The following is a 14,956-nucleotide window of genomic DNA, read 5'->3' on the forward strand; positions in this document are numbered from 1 at the left end:
CCTGACCTGTAGATCAGTACGCAGCAAACTGTAGATTTGGCAGACGATCTCTGTACTTGCTGTTACGATAAAGTGAACAGATAACGAGAATATGTGATTAATTTTAGAGAGTTTGGTAGCGAGTGAACACGACAATATATCAGTTATATAATTCAGAACTTGATATATTTTATGAAGTTCTAACAATTTATTTTGAGATAGCATATACAAAACAATTGGATTCAGAATTTATTCACTATTATTTATTTTTATTAATGTGTTCAAAATCAATATTCCATTTCCATTAACTTGAAAAATAATTAGTAACACTTTTGATATTGGGTTGAATTTAGTCCCTCGAGTGAAGCTCTTAATACCCACGCAGTTACAAAAATGTCAGCCCCATTTTTTCCACTTCAGCACCTGTTTATTGATATTCATTATTTCATAGAGTTCCGTTTATATTTTTGTTGTCATTCCTGAAGGTGTTTTCTACTTGTGAACAATTTCAAAGTATTTATGGAAACCATTTTCAGGGACTATTCTGACAATAAAACAGTATTATAGTAAATGAAAAAAAAAAAATGCGTCAGTTATTGATGAAAATTATATTCGAATTATTATGTCGTTCCATTTGAAAATAAATTTATAAATATTAGTGAGGAAATTGAATTTTAAAATAGTGAGACTTGGGTTGATATTTTTAACGCTAGTCGTCAAAATATAATCTTAATATCAGATTTGTTGACCCAACCTTATAATTGTATGTGCATCTCTCATTTTACCTTTGAAAACAAAGAGAAGACGGTCCAGTAGCGATGTAAAAGTTTTGCTTCAGACATGATTGTCCTGTTCAGCCGCACTGTGATATAGCAATCATTCGTACAAAAAGTGATTGCCTAGTTTGTAGTTAGTTTTAAACTTTGACTTAGTCTCTTTCTAATTGTGATTTTGTACAATTGTTAAAAATTGTGAGAGTATAATTTTTGAGTTTGTAATTGTGAGCAGAAGCTCAAAGATGCGTGTGATAAATGTTTAGTTTGTAAAATCGTGTCGGCAGCGAGGCAACATTCGAACGTTCATCATTCCTAACAGTCTTTTTAACTTTCGATACACCGATAACTAATCGGAAGTACTGATTTTTTTATTTGAATGTTGCTGAGGTTTGTTGGGAATGAAAATAGAACATCTTTAAAGCGTTTTCAAAGTCCAGTCAATTTCATCTTTGTAGAATTTATTATCACTCAGATTTCAATTTGAATGCTACCTTGTTGCCTTGATTAAAACAGTTTATCTATTCTGATCGTCAATTATGGCGAGTATTTTTGTTAAGTACAGTACAAATGTATAATCATTCTAGAATTTAAGAGTAGTTGTAAGAAATCAAAGCTTTAAATGAGTGTACAATACCACGGTTTCCAGACATCTAGAACGTTTTTTCTAGATGTTTCCAAAACTGGATTTGTATGCTGTTACAATTTGTTTGTCATCATTCAATATTGTGCTATAATTTCCACAAATTGTATTGATGTGCAATAATCAATATTGGTGATAGTTTTAAAGAGTCATTAGAGGTTCCGTCATTTTAGTTTTTTGATTTTTGTTTTTAACAAAGAAAAAATTATAGAGATTATAATTTTCTTTATTATTGGGGCTTAGTAGGATCTCTGATGGTATATTTTCGCTTTAGTTTTTAGTTTTAGAATCTCAGATCTCAAACTGTTCACAAAATTTTCAGCCATTTGAACATTTGCAATATGTAATTCTGTTAGAAAAATATCTACCTATTTCATCCTCAAATCTGTGATACCTCCCATCCTTTCCTCTCTATTTTATGCTTTTCTGATAAATTGATATATAAAATAATGTTATCTGAATTTATAATTGTTGCAGAAGAAAGCAAGCGAGTCAACTAAATTCATTAATTTAGGTATGGGTTCATAAACATATTTATGTATTCTCTCAATATTCTAGTCAAAACTTCCAATTGGGATTTTCCATCACTGAACAATGTTTTTTCAAAATATGTTGAATTGCTACCCAGAAAGTCAAGTAAGTGTATTAGAGAGAAAAATATGTTTTTGAACTTTTTGAGAAATTTTCCGAAGAAATAATTTTTGAACAAATTTAAGGGATTTTTTTAAATTTAATTTTACTTTTCTGAATGAATGGAAACCTTTGTTGACTATTAAACTTGATATTCAAATCTGTCTGGATAAACTGGCTAGCTTGTTCTCTTTTGCAAATGTAATAGTATTTTTGTTGATATATTTGAATCCTTTTCCCTACTCTTAATCCTTGTCCTTTCTCCTTCATCCTTCCTTTCCTGGGGCAAAACCCCACCAAATATTTTAAAAAGAATTCGTTATGACCACAATGATTGGATCACATACTCAACTTTATAAAAATACAAGGTAAGTCCAGGTAAGTTTTAGAATTAAGGTGAATGATCAATATTTATTCTTTAACTTTCAAATACATATTAACTGCTTAGCATAAAAAACAAAACCATTTAGTTTTTCTAAGCATTGCAATTCGCAAAGTGATTCAAGGTTTTGAGTAAATTAACAGTTGCAAGAAATGTCTGATGATTTATGATTTTTTATTCATTCTCCTTATTCAATAATAGTGAAACCTCTTTCTATTCTTAAATATGCCAAGATAAAAACTGATCTAAGAATAATTATTTAAAAGGAATTTTCAATTTACGAGGTACATGCAAAAAATAATGTGAATATTCAATTTTTGCGAGCTACATACATTCAATTAGCTTTTTTTAAAATGTTGGTACACTCGTCTCAAACATATGTTCTCAGTTTCAGCTGTTGGAAGTGTTTTGTGTGTTCGGCTATATTAAAATATGGATAGTTGCATACAATGATTGTACTGAGTTAGAAAACTGTTTACAAACGGTATAAGCTTTTCACAGAAGGCCAAGAAGATGAGAATGACGCTCACCCTGGACGCTCCAGCACATCAACAACCGATGAAAATGTTGAGAAAGTAAGGAAAATTGTTATGAAGAATCGTCAAATCACTATCAGAGAAGTTTTGGAAATTTTGGGCATGAAGCATGAGGCAGCGAAATTCGTTTCTGAACTTTGACCTAAAAAACCGTTGCAAGAGCATCGCTCGGGAATTGTTGAATGTCGTCAATGGCGATCCAGAAAGGGTCAGAACTGGTGACGAATCATTGGTATATAGTTATTCGAAACCAAAGTCCAATCCTCCCAATCCCAATGGAAGAGTCCAGGTGAGCCATGACTAAAACAAGCTTGCCACTCCCTCATTATTTTTTTCGATTACTATTGTGTAGTGCTTGCCACATGGTCGTATGGTCGATAAGGAGTATTATCTTGAAGTTATTCGCCGCTTGCAAGTAGCAATACGGTGTTGTGTAAAAACAATTTATGGCTTTTGCATAACGATAACGCACCTGTTTAATCGTCATTGTTTGTTCGTAATTTTTTGACAAAAAACAACACTAATCATACCGTATTTACCAGATTTGGCCCCCTACGACATTTTCCTGTTCCCAAGATTGGAGAGACCTATGAAAGGAAGGCGTTTTGCGACAATTGAGGAGTTGAAAGCCAAATTCCAGAGAGCTCAAGGACATACAAAACAGTGCTAATTAGAACTGCTTGAAGGATTGGTAAAAACAATGGCACAAGTGTATTTAATCAAGGGGGACTACTTTGAAGAGGACAAAATATAAAATGAAGAATTGATATTTTTTGAGAAAAATGAAAATTCACATTATTTTTTGAACAGTCAGCGTATATAAATAATGGTTCATCATGACTTTTTTTCAAAATTTATTTGTGTTTTAGTTTTTGATAGGGATTCGGTTTATCTTGTGACATGATCATGAATGTCCAATTTCAGTAAAACTAAAGTTTGATTTATTTGTATTATTCTTGACAGAAAGAATGAAGCAGCTTATTTCGGATTGATACAGTAAGTTCAAGTCTAATGAATAGTTTGGTTTGTAGAAGTTGAATGTTGCTTCCAAATATGGTAATTTATATATGTTTCTAATTATTTCGTTTTGTAAGGTTTTTCAGAGGTTTGATTATGGATTTACTAGAAGTTCCCCAAATAGAAATAAAATATTGCAAATGTGCATAAATGAGGGTAAATATGTATTTTTTTAAAATCTAAGGGGTGGAAATTTCTTATTCTGTAAAAAATTCCATTAAGAGGAGATATGTTCTTTTCTAATTTTTTCAGTATTTTTATTTTATGACAATTCCTCATGTGTATAAGCATCAAAATGTTGAATGTACATGGGACATTTCTATAATTTCTGCAGTCATTTTTGAGATAAATACTGATTTTGCTACTTCAATCCCAACTTTCCTTGTATTCAAATGAAACATGTTTATACTTTCAAGTTCAAGGTATTTTGATGATGTTATCTGTCATTTGGCAAGCTGTACAACATAAATTCTTGGCATAATAACAATAGTGACATTTTTAGCATAATAACAGTAAAATACTGTGAATCATGTCACAAATTTTCCTAAAATATTGGGACATTATCAGATCTGCTGATATACTCTCTCATAGTTGTAGTTTTGTAGGTGATTCACTATTAATTTCGAAACGGGTAAACAAGCTATTAGGTAATATTTGTTTTGAACATATAATCTACATTTACATTTGTAAATTTTATTCAGTTAGGTGATATGGGTGAAGATATTTAAGAATGGAAAGTTTTGTGAGCAGTAAACATTGGATAATTATAACATCAACACTTAAAAATAATTTAAAGATAGTGAAGAATATCTGTGTCAGTTTACTAACAAATTGCTATAAATAGAAAGGATATTTACTTTTAGTAGTACAGGTGTATAAGAAGGCTTCTTTCCTTTCAATGATATACCATGGAATATTATTGAATGAAAATTAACATTTTATTTTTTCTATTTTTGGGAAAGTACACTACTTATCTGAAAAATACCAAGTTATCAGAGAACTAGGAAAGGATGTAGGTATCAGTATTATATTAATCAATGTTTTTGGCATACCCTATATTACACTATCCCTCATTATTTACATTTAACAAACATGAGTTTCATTAATCAAGTTTGACTTGTCAACCTAGTTGACAAAATAATATCCATTTTTCACAAAGTGCACCGGAAACTATTTCATTTCACAAACTTTATTTTTAAAATTTCATGACATGTTTCGCTATCACAGTGAAAAATATCATGAAATTTTTGAAATAAAGTTTGTGAAAATCAAATTTCACTTTGTGAAATTACTATGGATCTTCACCAAATAAAGACCAAATCAATCAGGAAATAATGTGCGTTGTGAAAAGTGCTTTCATGGTGGTTTCATAATTTGCTAGTCTCATTTAACACCAGAGGATACAGTACTACATACCAACAAAAACATTCCTTTATTTTGCTGGATTCATCTTTGCAGCTATGATGAAGAAAATGTTCTAACATTTCATCATTGACAAAATAAAATGACAATTTTCTGTTTCAACTGTGAGCATATCCAATAATATTTTGACCCTTACAACTTTATCATCACAATTCATTGGGAATAATTAATTTATCGAAGATTTTATAAAACTAATTTATTTACACATTTACAAAGAGAACTTAGGATAGAAAACAATTTTATTAGAGAAAAACGCATTTGCTGTCAGTCCAAGGGGATGTTAATGTCTTCAAAGTCATGCCGCAATGAAATCAACTACAACAAAAAGAACATTCAAGAATGATTAGAAGATAACTAGTAAGAATAAAAAACCAGACTAATTAAAATACGGTAATAAAAATGACACCATATTCTATAAAATCTAATATTATACTGTCATTGATATACATTTTAAACTCCTAAGCACTTAATGCTAATGAATGCTTCTCTGGAATCTTATAATACTGTAAAAATGAATAGGTGAGTGAACAAAAGCTATTGAATTTCATTCAGTAGTATTTTCAGGTAAAAACGGCCTTCGTCGACTTCATCGAATCCAGAGCACACAATTTATATACTGATGGAATGAATAACTTGTGTTGAGTTGGCAAAAGTGTACTGATTCGATTGGCGCTTATTTCCATTAAATTGAATGAGTATCTACTGAGATATTACAGCTAAAGTAGACAACTTAATACAAAAATAATTGATGCATCTCTTATCCATCAGATACTGAAAAACTAAGTTATACACAAATAAATGTTAATTCATCAACAATGTTAAAAGAACATTAGAAATTAGCAGGTTCCTGAGTTTTTTCAAATTAGGATGAATTGGATTCTAATTCAACTCTTGTTTGAATAAAATCCGAAGTTATAGATATAATAAATATGTTTCATCAATCAACTGCATTAGAACAGCTTCAGACATTCCCACACACACATTATCATTACTATGAATTGTTTTTATTCAACTTGATGTGTATTTTCAAACTATGCTCATGAATAACAATACGAATTTAAAAATTTTTCGTGGACAACTCCTTTGCACACTTGAATGTCAAATAGACAAAGTTTTTGCTAATTGAACAAATCATACATTAACATACCTGCTGTCTTTTGATCCTATTGCATTCAATTACATCTATAGTTTCCAATAAGGGCAAAGTGAGTGCTGCGTCTCTACAGCTTTTTATTGTTATACTCGTACCTCTCATATCGAGAGTTTTTAGTTGCGTGAACATTCGCAAGGCGGGTATGAAATTATCATCATTTATTTCTTTCCAACCATGAATAGATAACCTAGAAAATAATGAAAGGACAGAGTTTTATTCATATTGTATTTATTAATTAGTAAAATTATATAATTTTCAATAATTAATTTATCAACTTCAGGAAATAAACACAGCAAGTCAAGTAACTATACTATACTAAACTAATAACTTTAATGTATAACTTTACGGTTAAACCCTGTACAACTCACAACTGGTAGATTTCATCTGCTCTCTCTTAAAAACTTATTATCCATTATGAAACTGATGCCTGATACAGTGTTTGAGAATATGCTGAAGTATTCTAGAATCTTTAAAAATATGATAGAACTGACCAATACTTGATGAAAATCCATTATAACATATTAAAAAACACACTTTAATGTGAGATTTCCTCCAGGCATCACTAGACTCCACTATTGGCAAGGGGCATATTTCAATCTGTAATTGAGCTCTAATAAAAAAGAAATCGGTATGGAGACATATCTCCATGATTGCCAGATTCTTCAAATATACAAGAACTCTTTGGGAAATATACCATTTTTCATTTACATGTTTGAGGAAACTTTCTTACTCTATTGATGAATTCACAATATCATATAAAGCTTATCAAAAATACTGGATATTACTGAAGTTCAACCCCAACACGAAACCATTATTTTTAACACCTCAACACGTGTCTCAATCACCAAGTGATCAACTTCAACAGGAAGATTAACCTGTTTATTCTTCAAGAGAAAGATTAAACCGTTTAATGTTTCACTTGGTGATTGAAACACGTGTCGAGGAGTTAAAAATAACGGTTTTGATTTTGGGATTGAACTCCAGTAATATTCATTACTACACTAAAGGTTCCAAACAGTGCATACACAAAATACTGGAAATGATTTCTACAAGATCTTGCTTCTTAAAGAATATGAAAAAGAGAAACTGCAAACACAAAATCCAATAACTGTAATACTAAACCAAGACAACAGACAAATAAGGAATGACACTCTACTTGAACGATACTTGATATCCAACGATAACGAATTGAAAATAAAACAAAATTCCTTCATTTCAAATATTTCGAAAATCCAGATGAAGATATTAAAAAAAAATCCCAAAGATCACTTCATCTATTATCTTCTAGATGGCGTGACCAGCGAAAAATCTCACTTGAAATTTAGTAATGATTGGAGGAATACTCCACTTTATTGTGATATTTTCAAGGAACAGTTTCAAAAATCCCAATACGTGTTTTGCTATACAATAGCATATTGAAGCAGAGATTCATACCAAAGTCAAATTTCGAATAAAACTATTGATAAAAAATTTCTCATATGATGCGGACTTTACTGGTCACAATATAGATCTGTGGCTGAAATAAAACAGATAATTTCTCTTTCACTTCATTTTCTGTTCATTTTTTTAATTTCCATAGATTATACTCTAGATGAATTGAACTTTGACTTGAATTTTATGAATTTTGACTATACAGTCTCACCTAATGGGACGTAATTTTTCCATTCTTCCAAATATCAAGGTTACAAAGCATACACTACTTAATAGTGGAATATTTTTGATAAGTATCACTTACTTCTCCAAACGAGAGCAACCAGCTGCCAACAGTTCCAGAGCATCTTCAGGGTCACACTCAAAACCTGAACTCGACTTCAGAACAAGTTTTCTCAAATTAGTCAGTCTAGCTAGAGTTCTCAAGCTTTTGGCCCGCACTTTCTTCCTCTCATTGAAATATACTTCCATCATTTCAGGATTCTGTTTGGACATAATTTCGCAGATTTCATTGGCATTTACATTGATATTGTTTGCTGTAAACAGAAAGCACAATCTACTGAAGTTGACCATTCTCGCTTGACCTCTGGTAGTTGTCTATGTTGGTTGCATTGCGACCTCTCATTCTCTTTTGTATACATCCCAGAAGTCAAGCTAGACTAGTCGACCTTTAGGAAATCTCCAATTGAAAATACTTTGCTGCTGTACTTACATAAAAATAGGTACTTCAGATTTGGATTAGCCCTGATCAATTCACTGACTACTTTCTGTGGAAAATGGCAAGAGGTGAAACTAATGCTAGTTAAATGACAGAGAAACGCTAGAACATCGAATGAGCTCTTACACCTATACAGGGTCAGCCCTACAAAATTTAATAATATTAACAAGGGGTTTGTCTACACGGTTTTGAAGTATATTTACAAGAAAATAAATTTCTTACTTTTCAAACAGATACAGTCTTTCAGATTAAGTAATACTTTATCACTTCGACAACCTTCGATTTTCAGAGATAAAAGATGTTCTCCACATTTTCTTAATAATCTAAAAAATATAAACAGTAGATTAAAAAAAAATTGAATTAAGAATACTCAATGAAAATTAATAACACTATCTATATTAATAATTATTCAATTTTCACAATAAATTTTATTTAAAATGCGTTTTGCTACATGGTAGCTTCATCAGTTACTAATCCCAGTAACTGATCAGTTACTTCATCAGTTACTATCCCCAGTGATTGATGAAGCTATCTTGTAGCAAAATATGTTTTAAATATAATTTACTGTGAACATTCTAGAATATTATTATTGATAGTTTATTTTTATTAGAATATTCCGAATATCAATGGCTTCCTATAAATATTTTTTATACACTAAAAAATCCTTATGGAGATAATCTTGTACATTTTGTCAGGTCTTGCCTGAAGTTTGGATCAAGTTCTAATCGGTCTGGCTTTAGTAGCCTATCCTTCACTATGTATGTGAAAAAAGTCAATAGAATAGTACCTATAATCCTAGGCAAGAATAAGGCTTTACTTGACATTGAATGACACTGACAATACAAAATATTTAAGTAACATAAATACCTACAGACAATACAGTGCGAATTCTAAATCAATGGTATAACAGGTTTTTCTAAAATTAATTGTTGTTTAATTATTATCAAACCAAGTTGATGCTTTGTACTGAATGTTTTGCCTTGACTTTCAATATTTGAGTGATTAGATTAGATGAGATATTGACTAAAGTGCATCTAAAATAGTATCCGGGTATACAAGGATTTCTCAAGTAACTTCATATTAAATGTTATTTTCCTAGACGATAATTTCTGTTACTTTACTTGTGATTTATTTACTACATCGAATGCTCTGGCAAAAAAACGTGTCGTGGGTTGAACATAGGGGGTGTTTGATTAACAGAAATCATTACAATTTTGACTTTGCTGTAATCTGTATACATTTTTTTCTATAGTTCAAATGAATATATAAATATAAAGAAATACCTGAAGAACAAAAAAATAATTAGAAATCAAATCAATTAACCTTATCTACAAATTGTGCTAATGACTGAAACCCAAAAACTTACATTTCAACATATTTTTCAAATATCAAAAGGTTTTCTTTCTCAGCATGCTGATCTAATGGTTTATATTTGATGGAAACTGCTTTGGGACAAGAAACTTTGGCTATTAACGATTCTAAAAAATGAGGGGACATGTTGTACTGAAAATTAATGTGAAAGTTATTCAAAAATATTCAAAATTAAAATGTACGAACCTTCAATGTCACCGATGTATATAACGAGCTTTCTTTCGATAAATTATAGAATGTAGAACACAGCATGGCACAGTTATTTATGGATTGTAAATCTAAATATCCAAATATCTTAAGGAGAACATCTTTCTGAAACGAAATATTTGCATAAAAAAACATACATAATTCTGAAGGAATAGAAAATCCACAGTATACTGAAAATATCTGAATGCTTCCATATCTGAAAAACACTTTATTGTGAGAGTTTTAGTGAACAGTTTAAAAAAACTCAATACGTGTTTCGCCATACAATTGCTTCTTCGGGTGTGTCTTCACTCCACGCTTCCAAAAATTTATTAAACTAATACTTAAAATTGAGAATTGGAATCTCACTGACAAAAGTAATCCCAGCTCTTTTATTCTGACGCCTTTCAATGATGCACAGATCTTTACCATGATAAAAAAATTAAAAATAAAAACTTTATGGCTATCTACTCCTCCATCTTTGTACAAAAACTATGGGGATCTTTCAAAGGAAGGAAGAATGGAAATAAGTTCAAAATGAAGTCTTCACGAAGATATGTAGGTCATGTATAGAACTTTCATATAGGAACTGGAAGAAAAAGTTTTTTTTCTTAGCAAGTTTTCCGTTAAAATATAGACAAGTGGAGAATTGGTAGATACTTGATGACAATCAGTATGAAAACGCTAGTGAAAAATGTTGTATAAAAAATATGTTTTGCAGTTTTGTAAACTGTCTAGTTTACAATAATACACAATAATGTATTACTTGAAAATGCTACTGTTCAAGTGTGAGTGAAGAGATTGATGGAACCATCTTTATACATAAATATATAACAATATTTTTGGAGAGCCAAGCAGTGAAGCTCACATTGGAATGAACTGCTGAAAAACTTTTCTCAATAGTAAGACTCAACATATTGTATCCGGTCTGAATTACTGGCTACTCTACAAGAAAAGGTGCTGAAAGGGTTTTAAAGTACTAGACTCAGATTCTCAATATTTGGTAGAATTTTTGTCAGATCTGAAAGATCATCCATCCACCAAAAAACCACAATCAGTTTGCTTTATTAGGTAGATGGATTCATTTGGACAAGTTTGAATTAGTCTGGGCAGTGGAGCGTTGAATGATTACTTGGAACCTAATATTACAATCTCAATATGAAAAAATTCTTGGAAATCCATTTGTGAGATTTTTTATATGAACCAATATTGAAGTACCTATTTCTTGTGTTTTTATATAGTTTCGTAATTAGTGACTGTGCATTCATAGCAAGGGAATTTGTGTAATGTACGATTTTCTAGTGATTGACGTGTTGTATACTAAACAGGGTCATTGGAAGAAATGAGTAATTCTAAAAATGAAGAAAAATGCATTTTTTGCTTTTTTTATAGGGTACTCACTGGAAAGCTCGCTAAATCTCTTCGAGAGGAATCTCTTGGAGCGGAATGCTTCATTTTCTTTCTCGGTGGCCCAACTCCATTACTAGGACCTGCTAGTTCAAAATCCATTTTGTCCAAGTGTACCAAAGGATTCAATAATAACCGTTTGAAGACTATAAATGGATATTCAATTGCTAGAGGAGTCACACTAGTAGGGTTTCCGTGGTTGTCGAATTTCTCCAAAATAATAATGATGGAATCTCCATTTTTGGAAAAAAATTATTGTATTTTCGGTCAGATGATGTGAATATATTCGGAGAGAATGTTGATTGACTCAACAGACATACTATATTTCTACCAATGAATCTATACCGAGATTGTGAATCAACAAAAAATTCTTTCAAAAACATCAAGAATTGATAAAATATAAATAAATAAACACTACTTTTTCAGGTTAACACAAACAACATAGGCAGTGACGTCTATGAGCACAGGTTAATGATATGACAGATGACAGTTCACTTAGTGTCATTTCATTTTCATTGTTTGCGTCTCAGAGTAATAATATGACATAGAGTTGCCATGTCTATACTAATACTATACATGTGTTTTCAAACGGGTATCGTATTATCCTTTTCTGTACAACTTATTGGCGGGGGGGGGGTGGCGGGGGGGGGGTGGCGGGGGGGGGGGGGCGGGTGATGAGGTGTTATGGAGAGTTTGTTTACATTTGAAGTCGGTCCACAAAGACCCCTAGATACCAATTTTGAATGAAATCACATAATAATATCAAACCTCAATCGTTATTATAAATATTTATGATTTCTAATCGAAAATTCTTTATATCGGACCTCTCAAACCGTACCGCTTTTTTATCAAATCTGAGAATAAATCACAAATTTCTTCATCTGATTTTATGAAGCAAAGTTCATTACTTTTGAAATTAACATTTATCATTGTTATGAATTAGTTCATATGAAATAATTCAATTTCAACCCAGTAAACCACGCGCTTTATTATAAAATCATACATAAATAAAAATCTAGTAGGTAGTAGAAAAACTGGCCTCATTTCCATAATCATTAATAATAAATCAGATTTTCTGTAGGAACTATTTAAACAGATTACATTTTCACCTGAAATGATTTATTTTATAATTATATAATATCCCTCCGATTATCAACTAAACCAAGCGCCACTGTTTTATGGTCCAACTTACTTCCCGCAAACAAACAAAGTTATGCTGCCTTCAATGTAAGGATGATAAAGGCCTCTCTATTGTCTTTTGTTACACCAGTATTCTGCAGGAAAAGGTGCTTTATTGCTGAATGTGGTAAATTCTGAAAATAACCGGTCTATGTAATTGAAGCGATTCAAAAAGCGTGTTATGCTGCATTCAGCGCAGCGCTTTGTGCATTTTCATCTTAGACGCAACCATTGCTTTATTCCGGGAGAGACTGCGAAATGGCAAATATTTTGGCCGCCATCTTACTGACGTCATTGAAGGAAAAAATAGCACTAAATTTGAACTGATATCGAATACATATGGTATGTTCAGTATAATAACCGACAGAAAGTAGAGTCGAAGGTGACTCAAAGTGGAGAAATTAGTTTAGAGGTGAAGACTGGAAGAAGTTGGTTTTAGTTTGTTGGCTATTAACCATAGTTAACTTTGTTTCTTAAAGGCTTCTGATAGTTCATGAAGATTATATATATCTTTGTGTTGGTCAATGATTGTGGTGTCATCAGCATGATTATTCAGAGTTCAATATACTAATGAATAATAAATCGGTCTCATTAATCAACGATAGTTATTATAATGATTAAAATAACAAATATGAAGACACTAATGATAGGCGGATTTTTTCGACTTAACCTAGTTAGAAGACGATAAATAGGTAGACATAGACACTCAAAAGTTCACTCATGGTATTCACAAGTTGAATTTATTAAAATAATCATAAACCAGTGGACAGAAAACACAGAGGTACAATGACAATGAAATATCACGAAAGCGATCGCTAACGGTATTTAGTTGAACTAGAGGGCTAATTTCAAGTACAGTTTCTGTTTATTCTTGGAGTTATATAACGTAGATATGGTGTCTGAAATTACTGGAAAGTGCATTACAAAGGACAACTGAATTGAATATGAAACTTCTTGATGAAAAATGTCATCCATGGTACATATCATTGTGCCGACTAGAATGTCTACTGTATTTTCTATAATTTTACTGTACTTCCAAATTTCAAGGATATTTTTCTTATATAGCCCCTTCTTATCTGAATGAAATTTCACCCCTTTCAAATCATAATATTCATCAATTCAAGAAAGAAATAAAATCACAGATGCTCACTGCTCAGTGCTAATTTACACAATTTTAAATTCAATGTATGATAGTGCAATGAAATTGTTAAATTGACCAAAATAATTTTAAGAATATTAAGCGTTATTAGCAACTATTTGATGTATTATTGTTAAAATATGTCTAATACTGGTGATTTTTGTATTATGCTTTTGGCTGCACTGCCTTGACATATAATGAAGTTTGTTTAGTTAAGTTCTGTGTTTCAAGTGTTTCTTGATGTAGGTTGAAGAGAAATGTAGTGTCAAGTTGGAAATACAAAATAAAATAGAAAATGTATACGGTCTTTTGATAAAGTAAAACAACAAAGTAAAAGGAGCCTATATTAACAATTATTCTTTCTCTTCTCTATGATAGTATGTTGTTATGATAGTAAATAAGTATGTTTATAATTATTTTCTTATACTCACTGTATAATTTTTGGGAGGGGTGCAAGAAAGCCTTTGGCTAACCCTTTTCCTTTTATGTATAAATGTATTTTTATGCATAATAAACGATATTATTATTATTATTATCATTAAGTGAATATCAAAAACACTAGAGTCCTTCAAGGCCATGACACCATTAGATACCTCAATATTGGTCACATGTGCCAGAAAAAAAGCATAACTTTCAGAAATTCCATTACATGGTGATTGATGATCACTGAGAAGATATAGGCGACTTTAAAGAAGAATGAGTTGAATTCATTGGTAGATATATCTATCCATTCTCAGTAGGATTTATTAATTTCTGATGAAATATGTCATAAAGCAATATTTTAAGAATGAGAGTAGTGTTTGAACCGTGAAATGAGAATTCGCTGTATCTTCATTTACAGTTTGTCATTGTGAAAGTGACTCTTCTGCACCTTCATAAACAACAATATTTTTGGATTTTGGATAAAAATAAACGAGCACTTGTTATACTCATAACACTTTTTTGAAACGCAATAAAAGTCGAACGCTTTATTTCTAATTACAACTTTATT

At 31.1% G+C, this 14,956-nt stretch overlaps 1 protein-coding gene and 1 long non-coding RNA gene across 2 annotated transcripts; one reads left to right on the forward strand and one right to left on the reverse strand.

Moving 5' to 3' along the window:
• Positions 1-5,484, forward strand: LOC141485745 (uncharacterized). Its single transcript, XR_012467405.1, has 2 exons — positions 1-3,232; positions 3,486-5,484. It is a non-coding gene; the product is annotated as an uncharacterized lncRNA (long non-coding RNA).
• Positions 5,485-5,563: 79 nt separating this feature from the next.
• LOC111512589 (uncharacterized) lies at positions 5,564-12,123 on the reverse strand. Its single transcript, XM_074183154.1, has 8 exons — positions 11,643-12,123; positions 10,242-10,367; positions 10,051-10,187; positions 8,907-9,007; positions 8,679-8,828; positions 8,271-8,502; positions 6,530-6,722; positions 5,564-5,697 (listed from the first exon to the last, which is right to left on the reverse strand). Exons 1-8 carry the CDS (start codon positions 11,748-11,750, stop codon positions 5,647-5,649), a joined length of 1,098 nt encoding a protein of 365 aa, XP_074039255.1. The 5' UTR covers positions 11,751-12,123; the 3' UTR covers positions 5,564-5,646.
• Between the last annotated feature and the right edge of the window lie 2,833 nt (positions 12,124-14,956).

The sequence above is a fragment of the Leptinotarsa decemlineata genome, unplaced genomic scaffold, assembly GCF_025532065.1.
Source record: "Leptinotarsa decemlineata unplaced genomic scaffold, Ldec_3_MD MMD2_tig00026330_RagTag_RagTag, whole genome shotgun sequence".
NCBI classification, from domain to species: domain Eukaryota; kingdom Metazoa; phylum Arthropoda; class Insecta; order Coleoptera; family Chrysomelidae; genus Leptinotarsa; species Leptinotarsa decemlineata.